General features: G+C 39.9%; 3 protein-coding genes across 3 annotated transcripts; 1 reads left to right on the plus strand and 2 right to left on the minus strand.

Annotated features, from left to right (window-relative positions):
• Positions 1-748: 748 nt before the first annotated feature.
• Positions 749-1,106, plus strand: LOC140759370 (protein BRICK 1-like). Its single transcript, XM_073095914.1, has one exon. It carries the CDS (start codon positions 770-772, stop codon positions 992-994), a length of 225 nt encoding a protein of 74 aa, XP_072952015.1. The 5' UTR covers positions 749-769; the 3' UTR covers positions 995-1,106.
• Positions 1,107-1,114: 8 nt separating this feature from the next.
• On the minus strand, positions 1,115-2,364 carry LOC140759369 (salicylic acid-binding protein 2-like). Its single transcript, XM_073095912.1, has 3 exons — positions 1,959-2,364; positions 1,713-1,847; positions 1,115-1,608 (listed from the first exon to the last, which is right to left on the minus strand). Exons 1-3 carry the CDS (start codon positions 2,337-2,339, stop codon positions 1,327-1,329), a joined length of 798 nt encoding a protein of 265 aa, XP_072952013.1. The 5' UTR covers positions 2,340-2,364; the 3' UTR covers positions 1,115-1,326.
• A 2,284-nt stretch (positions 2,365-4,648) lies between these two features.
• Positions 4,649-5,836, minus strand: LOC140759148 (salicylic acid-binding protein 2-like). Its single transcript, XM_073095633.1, has 3 exons — positions 5,419-5,836; positions 5,191-5,325; positions 4,649-5,086 (listed from the first exon to the last, which is right to left on the minus strand). Exons 1-3 carry the CDS (start codon positions 5,797-5,799, stop codon positions 4,805-4,807), a joined length of 798 nt encoding a protein of 265 aa, XP_072951734.1. The 5' UTR covers positions 5,800-5,836; the 3' UTR covers positions 4,649-4,804.
• Between the last annotated feature and the right edge of the window lie 9,668 nt (positions 5,837-15,504).

Here is a 15,504-nt window from a genome sequence, read left to right on the forward strand (position 1 = left end):
TAAGAGTTTCACAAAAAAATAAATTTTTTATATGTCAAATACATATAAAATTAGAAAAATTAATCTCTAGAAATAATATATAACACATCATTAGTAATAATATCAATATTCACTATTTAAATAAACAAACTAAAAACTGTAAATTATTCAAAAATATATGTGGGTAAACAGATATCCGATATCCGTATCCGAATTTTAAAAAAAAAATTCTATTTGTATCCGAATCGGACAGAAATTTTTTATCTAAATCCGATCCGAGTCGGACCGAATAGCAGATTGAGTCGGAGTTAATCCAACCCATTTTCACCCCTACATATGTAAGTCTAGGTGTTTTTTTTAAAAAATATATATTAAAATTAGTTATTTTAATATTTTGAGAAAATTTTATTTGACTCGTATCTTTCTCTCTAAAATTTAGAATTTGCATCCCTTTGTTCTAGTATGTTCAGATCAAGTCAAATTGAGCTCACCTAAAAAATTTCTCTCAATGAAACATTTGTCCTCTTGTCAAATTAAGATGTTGGGCCCCTTTTAGTCTATATAAGGAATCCTATAACTCTTTGGTCAAACTTAATCATCGAGTCATTGTTTACAGAATAATATTGAGATTTCTTTTCAAAATTTTTTGCAAGTGTTTCACAAGTTAAGTTCATAGCTTTGACTAGTCTTACTAAAAACAAACAGATTAGGGTTCCTCTTTCTTTTGCTAGGCTATAGCCTTTGGAGATTAGAGTCGGGAGGTGAAGCGAGGAAGGAGAACGAAGTTGGAATGGCTCGAGCCGGCGGGATCACGAACCCTGTCAACGTCTGGGAGAGCCGCGAGTTTATCCCCCTCAACGTCCGCCGCCTCTTTGAGTTCCTCCTCCAATTCGAGGCTACAATAAAGAGTAAAATGGCAACACTAAATGAAAAACTCGACATTTTAGAGCGCCGGTTGGAGGTGCTTGAAGTCCAAGTGAGCAGCGTAACAACTAATCCCTCTCTTTTCACGTAAGAAATACTAATTTTGTATGACGTTGTAATTGCGTGTTAAAATGTTTGCCAGCATGAAAACAAAAAAACGAACAGATTAGGTAAGAATTCTCTTTTTGTGTTAATCTGTTGGGTGAAATGTGACACTTAGGTCTATATATAGAGAGAAATTACAGTGGGTCTTTTGAGACGTGCCTCTTCCAAGTGGTATTCCGAACTTTTATTCAAATTTCTCTTCTTCTCGTCATTGAGATAAAACTAGCATCATTACTGTCACAATTCAATACCTCTTCTGAGGAGGCCCCAAGACTTATTCTATATTTATCACTATGAAATACATATAAACTTCTTAATTCAAGAATATTTACTGGTAATCTCCATGAGGCACTGGCATAGCTCCTTCGGTTTGGATATCATTGCCATATGATCTGCTGCTTCAATTGACTTCACCTCTTTCACAGGGTAGTTTTCGACCATCCAGCGTTGGTGCTGCTCCGGTATTGCGAAATCTTGCTCGCAGACTATGAACACCTTATCCACCGAGCCGTATCGATCGGCGGTAAATGGGGGCCGGCTACGCAGGTCGTCAAGAAACAATGACGTAATCCTGATCAGGGTTTTTGCCAATGTGATATCCTGCAATTAATGGACATATAGATGTATATAAGTTGCCAAATTTATATATTAGTACAACATTGAAGTAAGTAGTTAATTGGTTAGTAGTAGTAGTAGATATATACCTCAGGAGGGGAGAGCTGATAGAGTCGCGATTCCAAGAACTGAGGCCCAAGTAGCATGGAAGCTGGACGTTTCTCCTCCGCCGTGTAGGTTTTGAATTGAGTATCCATCCATACTGATATCGGAACCTCAAAAAGCTTGATGCATGAATAAGCCGTCAGTTCATAGATACGATGATATATGTGTTTGCAATATGACATAGATAGCTAGCGAAATGGACATCATGCATACTGGAGATCACATATTACCTTATCAACGACAAACGACGGCGGAGCCGTACAGTGCGGCAGGAACGCCGTCAAGAAGACGGCGGCGGCAACCTTCTCCGGGAACATCTCGGCGGCCAGAGCGATGCACACCCCCCCGTAGCTATGCCCTACCAGCATGACCCTCTCTCCGGTCGGGAGAGAGCGTAGAATTTCGAGCAGCGGCTCGTTGTAGTCGGCGAAAGTCGGCACTTCTTCGAGCCGCCTCTCGTCGATGCCGGAGGCGGCGAGGTCGGGAACCGTGACCCGGTAGCCGGCCGACGTTAGCAACGTGGATAACTTGTACCAACACCAGGCTCCATGTCCTGAGCCATGAATAAGAATTATATGGCTGCAGGTCTTGTTTGATCCATCATGCTCCATCTTATCTTTTTTCTTCTTCCCAGATACATTCATCTCTGAATAGATGGAGGAGTGGATTTTATAAGCAGCGACACTCAACGAGGAAACGGGATTGTTGGTAGTCAATTATTGCAATAGTAAGTTGATGTTGTTGTTCCAGTTCGATTGCCTAACATCGAAGACATTAATTAGTTTGGGATAGCCAGCCGTGGACGTATTTGGAATTAAAGCGCGCAGTCATTGTAGAAACATATTAGATACATCACAAGGATATCATCTAGAATAACAAAACAAAATAAAGACGATCGACTATCACTCTAGCACAAGATAATATACTTTTTAGGTTGTCTTAAACACAACCTAGAACAAAGAATGTTTTGAAAAGTATGAACACACAAGACACATCTACCAAAACTAATGAAATTGGAGCAATCCACCAAAGCATCCGACAAAATGCGCGATTAATGTCTAATGAGACATTATCTAACACACGTAAAAAAGAAGATAAAAAAAAGAGTTTATACAAGCTATCTCCAAGTTTTCTAGTCATGGAGCTCAGTTGAGCCCTAAACGGATTCTATATGGGACTCCAAATCTAAATTCCCAGTTATAGATTTAGAGTCTAGATCACTGTCCGTTATTTTAACATTTTTTTTTCTAAAATTTAAATTCTATTAACATTCTTTATTTAATAATCTAATTACTTAATTAAGTATATAATTAATATTATTAATTAATTTTTAATAAAAATAGTACCGTTAAAAAAGTCTAACATTAAATTACTTAAAGATATTAGCTTTTTAAATTATACCATAAATATTTTAAATGTATCTAATTTTTAACTTTTTTTATTAAATTGTTAAAGTTAAAACAGTTTATTGGAAAGAAACCAATGGGAATAAACATACGCAGTTAAATAAAATAAATTCTATTAATCTGAAGATAAAGAAGTAAAAAATGTATATTTTATAACTAACGATAGGTCTACCGTGACAACCGTGACAACTCGTCAAGTGGGCTTATTGGAAGAATCAAGAAGAAACAAAACGGAGAAATTTATAGTAAAGTTGTCTGCTATAGTAAAATAACGAGAATGATAGTGTTTAGGATCACAAAACAAGATAGATTCCACTGTCACTTCAGGATAGAACAGTGCACTACTTATGATAATGTTGCTGACTATGGCATTTAACATATGTTTATTTTTACCACCCGGTACTTAATCTAATATATTAATTACGACCTCATCTTCTTATGATAACGTTGGTTACGACCACATCATTGTCTCCTAGCTAAAAGCAAAAAAGAATAAAATTTGAAAAAAAAAGAATAAATTTTAGTTCCGTCTTTTAAAACTTAAATTAGTTAATTTAAATTTTGCCTAAATTCTGTATTTAATAATTTAATAAATTTGAGTATATAATTAGTTTTACTTATTAATTTTTAATTAAAAATAGTCTTGTTTAAAAATCTCCTCGAGACTTGAAAAAAAAAAGTCTAATATTAATTATTTTAATTTTAGTTTTTTAAATTATATAATAGATATTTTAAATATATCTGATTTTTTTTCATTTTTATTGTTAGATTATCAAGGCTAAACTAAAACAGTATATCAAATAATAATAATAATTATGAGAGAAAGGTTTCTATTTGATTATTTTAGTCAATTCTCAGAGATGCTGTGGTCCAACCCTACACCTCTGCTTTCAAAATCTAGTTTTTAGAATAACAAAACAAAAAACAGAGGATCATAATATAACATAATGGCATTTAATATATATCTTTAGGTTATATTAGTTACCATCTGTGTACTTAATCTAATATATATAATTAGCTTAGGACCTCATCGTTGTCTATTAGTAAAAAAACAAAAAACAAAATTCTATCCACAAAACAGAACGAAGAATACTTTGAAAATTTTGAACACACAAAAAATATCTACCAAAACTAATGAAATTGGAGCAGATCCTTTTTGTCCGATTAGAATTTTGGGCACTTTTTAATCCATCCATAGTCATGCATCTATGCCTTTAGGCAAACTAATTCTAAATTTTCAGCTTTTATGTTTCACAAAGTTGATGGCTCTGATCAGACTATACTAAAATCAACAAATTGGTGAACAATTTTCTTCAGGTATCTTCATGTAAGGTGAAAAGTTACCTTAGAAATTGAATAATATTTGATCGGGTCTCTCGAAAATTAATTCTAGTCTTATAAAAAGCAAACAGATTAGGTATGAATTCTCCTTTTGTGTTAATCTGTTGGGTGAAATGTGACACTTAGGTCTATATATAGAGAGAAATTACAGTGGGTCTTTTGAGACCTGTCTCTTCCAAGTGGTATTCAGAACTTTCATTCAAATTTCTCTGCTTCTAGTCATTGAGATAAAACTAGCATCATTACTGTCACAATTCAATACCTCTTCTGAGGAGGCCCCAAGACTTATTCTATGTTTATCACTATGAAATACATATAAACTTCTTAATTTAAGAATATTTACTAGCAATCTCTATGAGACACTGGCATAGCTCCTTCGGTTTGGATACCATTGCCATATGATCCGCTTCTTCAATTGACTTCACCTCTTTCACAGGGTAGTTCTCGATCATCCACCGTTGGTGCTGCTCCGGTATGGCGAAATCTTGCTCGCAGACTATAAACACCTTATCCACCGAGCCGTATCGACCGACGGTAAAGGGCGGCCGGCTTCCCAGGTCGTCAAGAAACAATGATGTAATCTTGATCAAGGTTTTTGCCAATGTGATATCCTGCAATTAATGGACATATAGATGCATATAAGTTGCCAAATTTATATATTAGTACAACATTGAAGTAAGTAGTTAATTGGTTAGTAGTAGTAGTAGATATATACCTCAGGTGGGGAGAGCTGATAGAGTCGCGATTCCAAGAACTGAGGGCCAAATAGCATGGAAGCTGGACGTTTCTCCTCCGCCGTGTAGGTTTTGAATTGAGTATCCATCCATACTGATCTCGGAACCTCAAAAAGCTTGATGCATGAATAAGCCGTTAGTTCATAGATACGAAGATATATATGTCTTTGCAATATGACATAGATAGCGAAATGGACATGATGCATTACCTTATCAATGGCAAACGACGGTGGAGCCGTACAATCCGGCAGGAACGCCGTCAAGAAGACGGCGGCGGCAACCTTCTCCGGGAACATCTCGGCGGCCAGAGCGATGCACACCCCCCCGTAGCTATGCCCTACCAGCATGACCCTCTCTCCGGCCGGGAGAGAGCGTAGAATTTCGAGCAGCGGCTCGTTGTAGTCGGCGAAAGTCGGCACTTCTTCGAGCCGCCTCTCGTCGATGCCGGCGGCGGCGAGGTCGGGCACCGTGACCCGGTAGCCGGCCGACGTCAGCAGCGTGGATATCTTGTACCAACACCAGGCTCCATGGCATGAGCCATGAACAAGAATTATGTGGTTGCAGGTCTTGTTTGATCCATCATGCTCCATCTTATCTTTTATCCTTCTTCCCAGATACAATCATCCCTGTATAGATGGATTGAATTTTATAAGCAGTGACAATCAACGATGAAATGGGATTGTTGGGAGTCAATTATTGGAATAGTAAGTTGATGTTGTTGTTTCTGGTCGATTGGCTAACATGGAAGACAATATTAATTAATTTACGGTCTGTATTATTTAAATTGAGCATATAATTAATTTTGCTTATTAACTTTAACAAAAATAATATTGTTAGAAAAATTTCGTTGAGATTTTTAACATAAGTCTAATATTAAATTATTTTAAATTTTTAAAATTTTAAATTATATAATAAATATTTTAAATATATTTAATTTTTAACTTTTTTTGTTTGATCGTTAAAACTAAATTAAAATAGTTTATCGAGAAGAAATGTTTCAATTTGATTATATTTAATCAATTCTCAAAAATGTCGGGAAGTGTGCCAACCATACACCTATACGGCTATATCTTCTCTGATGGATCCCACTCGAATGAATAAAAATCTATATTTCATGAGGAATGACTGGTTTTTGGGAATTTTTATAAATCACACCCTATATTTTACCTATTTTATATTGCACACCTCGTCCTAGGGAATTTTATAACTCGACCTCTATTTTTTCCTATAATATTCATTTAACACCCTAAGTTAATTTAACCTAACCATAATCAAACTGAATGATACCAGAAAGAGAATATTCTGTTATAAGCCACTATATAATTTATAACATTTATAAATTACCCTTATACTTATCTTTAATTTTATTCATAACTTGAACATCCATACGTGTTGCTTTTTTCTTAAACCATGGAGAACATTATCTAAATGCCAAGCCAATCTTAGAGTTTCTAAACTCTAAGCCATGGAGATCTTAGAGTTCTCCAAACGCCAAACCGATTTTGTTGCTTGCGACCTCAAAGATGGGTAGGGAGATGAAGAAAATTTAGGGAAAGATGGAGAAAAAAAGGGTTTGAGATGGAGAGATGGAGAAAAATAGGTAAAGTTCGGGGAAGCATCTAAGGCTTGTAAGTGGTAGGGATTTTAAGGGATTCTTGTGGGTTGTGGGTTTTGATATAATTTTGTCAGGTAGGATTTAATTATAGATAAGAGGATTTAGATTTTATGGGGTTATGGTTTAGTTTGGAGATGAAGGATTTTGTGGGAATTTAGGTTAGGTCAGAAACTTTTAAGAGTATTTTAGTAATCTTTGAACTAGAGTCATATAAACTATATAACATGGTTAATATCAGTTAACTAAAGTAACATTAGGGTGTTAAATGAATATTATAGAAAAAAAATGAGGGGTCGCCTTATAAAATCTCCAAATACGGGTGAGAATTACAAAATAAGTAAAATATAGGGTGTAATTTATAAAAATCCCTTTTAAAATAAGGTCATTGTGTCTTAATCAAAATATATATATATGCGCAGAACACGGCAAGAAACATTCAAACATCTACCAAAACTAATGAAATTTGAGCAATCCACTGAAACATCCGACAGAGTTCACAATTAATGTCTGATGAGACATTATCTAATACGCTTGAAAAGAATACTTTGAAAAGTTTTAGTGGATTGCTCGGTTGAGCCCCGGCTCTCTATGGAACTCTAAATTTGAAGTCCTAATTATAAATTTAGAGGCCAGGTTTAAATTGCTATTTATTATTTCAAAACTTTAGTTTTTATATTCTAAAACTTAAATTAGTTCATTTAAATTTCATGTCTATTCTTTATTTAATAATTTAATTATTTAAATTGAGTATATAATTAGTTTCACTTATTAATTTTTAATAAAAATATAGTATTGTTAGAAAAGTCTTGTCGAGATTTTAACATAAGTCTCTAATATTAAATTTTTTAAAATTATATAATAAATATTTGAAATATATCTAATTTTTATTTTTATTTTTATTTTTTAGATTGTCAAGGTAAACTAAAACAATTTATCGAGAAAAAAAAAATAATCAACAAGAAGAAAGGTTTCAATTTGATTATGTTACCGTGGGCCAATCCAAGGCCTATATTTTTAAAGTCATGCTTCTCTAAAGTAATCATAGTCAATAAGATAAATTTTATTGATGTGGACACAAAGAGTATAATTTATATTTTATCTAACTCATCAAGTTGGCATAGTGGAAAAGGCCAAGGAAAAGACAAAAGGAAAAAAGTTCAGAGTTTACTTGTCAAGATTTCATTGAAGGCGTGGAGAAATTTTTAACAACGAGAATGATAGTTCTTAGAATAACAAAAGAAGACAAATACTACTACCACTTTAGGATAAGATACAGAGGATCATAGTGATAATGTTGCTGACTATGACATTTAATATATCTCTTAGGTCATTTTAGTTACCATCTGTGTACTTAATCTAATATATAATTAGCTTATGACCTCATCATTGTCTATTAGTCCAAGAAAAAAGAAAATTCTATCCACAAAACAGAACGAAGAATACTTTGAAAAGTTTGAACACACGAGAAACATCTACCAAGACTGATGAAATTGGAGCAGTCCACCAAATATCAGACACAATGCGCAATTATAACTCATCAAGTTGGCATAGTGGGTTGTAATGAGCTACCTTCACGACCACGTGGCGAGATACTCGTGGTGGAGAGAGTGCGAGATTCCCAACGGGAGGATGCAACGACGGGGTCGTAGCTGCAGGCACCAAACCTCCAACGGAGGCGAACGGACCGAGCGAGGGACATAGCAGAGCTGTGCAGAAGCTAAAGGAGGTGCTGGCGAACCCAAGAAGCGGAGATCATGAGCCAATGGAGGTGGAAGTCACCAAGGAGGAGCAGTGGGCACTGGTATGCGTGGGAAATAGCAATGGGTCCACTGCGACAGGGTCGACTGGGAAAATGGTGGTGGAGGAGACAGAAATGGACCAGGGAAGACTGGCCGCGAAGCGCGGCAGGACGGCCTAACCTAAAAACTGTGTTATGTTTAAAGCAATCTACTGGAACTGTCGTGGTGCCTTGAGGAAGGATGTACTGGATAGGTGCCGGGACATGAGTAGAGAACACGGTGTGGATTTTATATTCTTGTTGGAAACCCATGCAGACGGGGAAAAGGCAAAGGTGGTCAGTCGCGCGATGGGAAGACGGTGGTCCTCCTTTACTGTACCAGCGGAAGGTATATCCGGAGGACTGATACTACTGTGGAAGACAGCGGTAGGCTACGTCGATGTGGTGACGGTGTCGCGGTACGCGGCACACATGGTGGTCTCATCCAAGGAGGGTGAGACGTGGCTGATGACGGCAGTCTACGCCAGTAACCAACTGGAGCAGCAGAAACTGCTCTGGGAAGAACTAGCGAGGCTTGGGAGCCTTGGCTTGCCGTGGCTAGTTGGCGGAGACTTTAACGCAATCCTAGCAGTGGAGGAGAAGAGAAGTAGAGCTACGGTTACGCTTGGACCGAAATCCTCAAATTTTGCTAAGTTCGTGGAGGAGGCCGGAGTGTGTGACCTAGGGTACGAAGGGGTGCCATTCACGTGGTGCAACAATCAGTCGGGAGACAATCGGATATGGGTAAGATTGGACAGAGCCTTGGCGAACCCAGAATGGGTCCGGATGTTTCCTGGGAGCAGAGTGCTGCACCTGGACAGGTCATCTTCTGACCATGCACCATTGCTAGTTCAGGCCCAAGGGACACCGGAGAGGAGACGTAGGCCCTTTCGCTTCGAGCTCTACTGGATGGAGTACAAGGAGTGCCGCGACATCATAGCTAGGTCCTGGAGGGGTACTGCACACGGGAACCCCATGCATGGATTTAATCACAAGATAATGAACATGCAGAGGTACCTCGGACTGTGGAGTAAAGCAGGCCTGGGATGTTTGGAGACAGAAATGAAGGCGGTGCGGATGGAGATCCAAAGACTGGAGGAAAGGGATGCTAGAGAGGAATTGGATGCTGCTGACTTCACCAACCTTCGTTGCTGCTACAACAGGAGGGCCGCGCTAAGCCGACAGATCAATCTGAAATGGCTGCAGCGATCTCGTCTGAAATGGGTGCAGGAGGGGGATAGGAATACGCACTTTTTCCATCTCACGGCAACTCTGAGGGGCCGAAGGAACAAGATCCAAAGGCTCAAGTCAAAGGAAGGGGAATGGACGCAGGATCAAGAGCATATTGCAAAAGAATTTCTTGAGCACTACGAGGAGCTGTGGGGACCAAACACGGCCGAGAGGTGGGAGCTGCCACAGGAGATGGAGCTGCCTGTAATATCCAGTGAAGACCGGATGGCACTGCTGAAGCCGGTGGGCAGCGACGAGATCCTAGAGGCACTACGAAGCATGCCGGCGGGGAAAGCACCGGGGCCGGACGGGATACAGGCGGAGGTTTACCTGGCCCACTGGCAGGAGATGGGAGCTGCATTGTGTGAAGCTGTCAAATACTTCTTCGAACATGCACGGGTTCCACAGCAGTGGGGGCGAACCTTTATAACCCTAATTCCAAAGGTGGATAAACCGGCCACGGTGCGGGACTACCGGCCGATCTCACTCTGCAATGTAGTGTATAAGGTTATTGCAAAGGTGTTGGTTGGTAGACTGAGGGGACTACTTCCACGGCTAGTGGACCAAAAGCAGGTGGCGTTCGTTAGGGGTCGGAACATCTTCGACAACATCCTGGCCGCGCAGGAGATAGCGCACTCGATGACAAATGACAAACACCGGCATCCTCTGATGATGATTAAATTAGACATGGAGAAAGCTTACGACAGAGTAAGCTGGCCGGCCGTCCTAGGAGTGCTGAACGCCATGGGATTTCCGGCAATGTGGTGTCGGTGGATCAGCGCCTGCATCAAGTCTCCAAGATTTGCCATCCTCGTGAACGGCTCTCCGACAAGATGGTTTACGCCCCACCGCGGGCTGAGGCAGGGAGACCCACTATCCCCATATCTTTTCATCTTGGTCTCGCAAATGCTATCCAGCTTACTCAAAGATCGAATGGCTCGTGGGGTGTTGCAGGGATATAGGGTGGGGGAGATACACCTGTCACACCTTCTGTATGCAGATGACCTACTGATAACCGTTGAGGCGTCTGGGCAGAATGTAGATGTAGTCAAGGAATGCCTGGATATCTACTCGACGGCCACAAACCAAAGAGTTAACCTGGCAAAGTCGGAGTTGTTCCTACCGGAGTGGATGGAGAAGGAAGCTGCGGATAACATACGCTGCCTCAGGGGGATGCCGGAAGCGAGAATGCCGTTCAGATATTTAGGTGTACCTATTTCTGGTAAACGGGTCTCGATTAAGGAGCACAGATGGCTGGTGGAGAGAGTAGCCAAGAAGCTAGCAGGGTGGAAACGCAACAGCCTCTCCTTTGCCGGCAGGCTAACCCTGGTACGGTCCACCCTGTTGGCAGTACCAACCTTCTGGTTGAGCTGCTCATGGGTGCCAGATACGGTGTTGGAAGCGATCAATAAAGTGGCGAGGACCTTTCTATGGTCTAATGGCAGTAACAAAGGACTGCATCTAGTAAGCTGGGGCAAGGTGATGCAGCCAAAGCGGGAGGGAGGCCTTGGAGTGCGTAGCCTGAAGCTCACCAGATTCAGTTTGCTTGGTAAGCAGGTGTTCCGGGTGCTCAACGGAGAGGATGCGAATTGGATCAGAATCGTGAATGGAAAGTATGGTGGGCTGCACCCCTGGCAACAAGGGAATTGGAGGACAACGTCTGGAGTTTGGAAAGCACTCTACAACACTGCGAGCGTAATCAAAATGGGTTGCCGGAAACTGATCGGTGATGGAAAGGACTCGTCTGCTGCGGACGATCCGTGGACGTCGGCAGTGCCATGGAGGTGGCAACCACGCGTGATACACCCGGACATGATGAGCATGGAGCTCTCAGTGGCGGAGGTACTACGGAGCAGATCAAACAGCGGCCACAATCTGGTGGGAGTAGCTGGGCTGGAGCTGGCTTTTGAAATAGCCTGCACCGCCCTGGCTACCGCGGGAGTCAAGGATAAATGGATCTGGTGGCCACACACGTTGGGGAGCCCGAAGCCTTCCTCCATCTATAGATTCCTCAAACCAACCGAGGAGGAAGTGTGGCCGGGATGGAGGGGGCTGTGGAAGCTAAAGGTGGCGCCGAGAGTGCAGACGTTTTGCTGGAAACTCCTATGGGGGAGACTACCTACTAAGGGAATGCTGCATGCAGTGCGAGTAGGTGGAGATGACAGGTGCAGCCTTTGCGGTCTGTTCAGAGAGACCATTGATCACCTGTTCTATGGCTGCAGATACAGCAAAGAGGTGTGGGCCAAGCTGGATAAGATGCTACCGGAGGCGGTGGAGATGTGCGACGCAGTGACCCCGGAGTGGATAACTACGGCTTGGGGGAGGAGTACAGTGAGTGACGATTACATACGGGCGCTAATAGCAACCACGTGCTGGGGTATATGGAAACAGCGCAACCGGGTGGCTTTCGGAGAGAACAGGGAGGAGGCATCCGCTGTGGCGAAACGGGGCTTGTTCATGACTAATGAATATGCGGCGGAGACGACAAACGCTGTAACGGCGGCGGGACAAGAGCAGAGCGAGTGGAGAAGACCATCGGAAGGGCGAGTCAAACTGAACACTGATGGAGCGTTCCGCGTCCACGCTTGCCAAGCAGGAGCGAGGGCTGTTGTCAGAGACGACAGAGGGAAGCTTATAATAGTTCGATGGGAGCCAACGCCGGCAGTGTCACCGCTATATGCAGAAGCTTGGGCGCTTCGAATGGGGCTGAGCCTTCTCCTGACAGAGCAGCCGGTGGACATGGAGGTGGATGCAGAGGTCCTGGTGAAGATACTGAAGGAGGAAACGCCGTGTCCGTGGCAGATCGCAGGTATCATACGCGAGTGTAAAAACCAAATGGAGAGAATTGTGGAGTGTACTGTAGCGCACATAGGGAGAAGGTGTAACGGGTTGGCCGATTGGGCGGCGATGAGGGGATTGGGTGCAACCCGGGTCGGATCGATCCGAGAGGGGGACCCAATCCCTCAAGAACTGTATGACTTGGGAGAAGTGGGCCTAAACCCACCGGATGTGTATGCTTTGGGCCAAGTGGGCTTAAACCCACCGGAGCCAATCATCAATAGCTAAATACAGCTCATTCAATCAAAAAAAAAAAAAAAAGTAATGAGCTATGACATTCTAACCTAAACTGACTTGACCCTACTGATTGATGGGCCGGGCTACAAATAAAGACTTATGCCCTATCAGCCCAAAAAGCCCGGACCAAATCTGGCCTACATTGAACCCGACCCAGACTTAGAAAGAGAGTGAAAAGAACCTCTTCTAGATGGGGAAGAAAAGAAGCCAAACTCCGGCCTCTGCTACGGCCACTGCGGGTTCCAAACAGGGGGCTTCAAGTTCGGTAAATTAGCTGACCGGAATTTTTCTTCGTGAGACCTTCCTACCACGTTCCTCTAATAAAGTGGTATTAGAGCTTCTAATCGATTATATATTGCTTCCACCGCCTCTAACAAGTAAAACGATAAGGACAAGTTACAGCTCTTATTTGTCATTATTGGTGCTTTCTTTAGTTGTGGATCGAGTTCAAATAAACTATATATATATATATGAGCTGAACATATCAAGAGAAGTATAAAAGTGACAACTTTACTCAAAATTCTCGGCTTCTAGACAAAATTCATATACGGTTCTCTGATATAATTTTTGGATTCGGATACGGATATCAAATATTCATTTACTGCTATATATTTTTGAATAATTTATAATTTATAATTTATTTATTTAAATAGTAAATATTGATATTATTACTAATGATGTGTTATATATTATTTTTGAATGATTTATAATTTTTAGTTTGTTTATTCTGAATGATTTATAATTTTAGTTTGTTTATTTAAATAGTGAATATTGATATTATTACTAATAATGTGTTATATATTATTTATATAAAATTAATTTTTCTAATTTTATATATATTTGACATACAAATTTTTTTTTTTTTTTTGAAACTCTTAATATTTTTATGTTAATTATGTCTAACTATAATTCGTTTAAAATTTGATTAATATCCATTTATGATCCGATCCGCTATTCGAAAAATTATTCATATTCGTATCCAAATCCGTATTCGGAGTAAAAATATAGATCCGAATATGGGTTGAGCACTATCCTATCCGTATCCGATTCGTTTTTACCCCTAATCATATGTATCTAAACTCTATGTAATAATTTCAACCATTTGCTTAAGTAAATATGCAAAGTAAATATAAAAGAGTAAAACAAAGATAAACATCAAGATTTTTACATGAAAAAATTCAAACGAAAAAAAAAACCACGAATCCAAATTCAGACCAAAATCAATCACTAAAGTTGTAATAGTTACAAAACTATTCTTATGATATAAATTTTAAGTAATTCTGTTAATTTATTATACATTATTATTTTGTAACAAATAAGATAATGACTACATAGTCCCTAATTAATCAAGATATAATTTAATTATAATTAGGTTTTTTTATCTATATTTATATTTTATTTATAATAAAAATCTAGCCAATCATAAAATTAAGTAGAAATTCTAAAATCTAATAAATCATCATATTTTACTCGAACGGATTATAATAGGATAAACAACTAACTTTATGTTACTTAAACATTTTCAGATCCCGAACCCCTTATTTGAGACCCCGTTGTCCTTGCTAACGAGAAGTGTCACACGGTTGATGGACGGATGTAAGGGATACGTGGTTTGTATCTTCTGATCAGTATGAATAGTCTTATCCCCTAGATTCCTTTCTCAAATTAGGTTATATTATATATTATGTACATGCATGTTTTGGCCTCCAACATGATTATATGACTTTATTTAGAGATGATTTCAATCGAGCATATTTTATCATGCATTTGATTTGGCTGATCTAGGATATGAGTACATTGGTGATATATAGAGATGATTGGAGATGATTATACTGTTATGATTTTATGTCGGGATGATTTCTATCATGAGTATGCATGTGTTAGATACATGGTTAGAGTTTGCATTACATCATTTTGCTCTTGATTTCTATTCCACCTAAATTCATGTTATGCATTGACTTGTTATCGTACTGAATATATACATATGATCTATCATTTAAAAAGGAAAGCATGAAATGTGATTAATAGGATAGTTGATAGAAAGCGTGAGGATACCCGAGTGGGCGCGAGGGTTAGGATGCGCTTGGTGGATGATTGATCGCTCGACATGGTCGCGATCCTGTTGGCCTTACGTCCGAGGTCGTTAGTCTGTATGCGCAGCAGACATTCGGACAGATGCCGTTCGCCAGGGCATATGTGGCGAGTTATCCTCATGAGATTTCTATCAGCTAGAGGGGTGTCCGGTCTGGATGGATGTTGATACCCTTAGCGGATGGCAGGGTATGGTTATATTTGAGATACTCCTTGCGGATGGCAGAGTATGCTCTGAGCCTTCGGGCATGATGTTGAGATCGGGTACCGGGTATTGACTGTGCACAGTGGTCTAGTATGATGATATTATACCGAGATGTCGGTGATGATCGTGAATGTTGAGAAATGCATATGATTTCATTTTTATCTGACATACCTGATTATTGAGTGGTCAATATACATCATATATGGTTGCATTTGGTATCATAGCATGGTCATGGTCGGCATGCATCATGTGTCATATTTGATAGAGAGTTATGATGATCATATGACATGGAGATTTGTTTA

This window comes from Typha angustifolia, chromosome 4, assembly GCF_048772165.1.
Source record: "Typha angustifolia cultivar Huaian chromosome 4, ASM4877216v1, whole genome shotgun sequence".
In the NCBI taxonomy this organism is placed as follows: Eukaryota; Viridiplantae; Streptophyta; class Magnoliopsida; order Poales; family Typhaceae; genus Typha; species Typha angustifolia.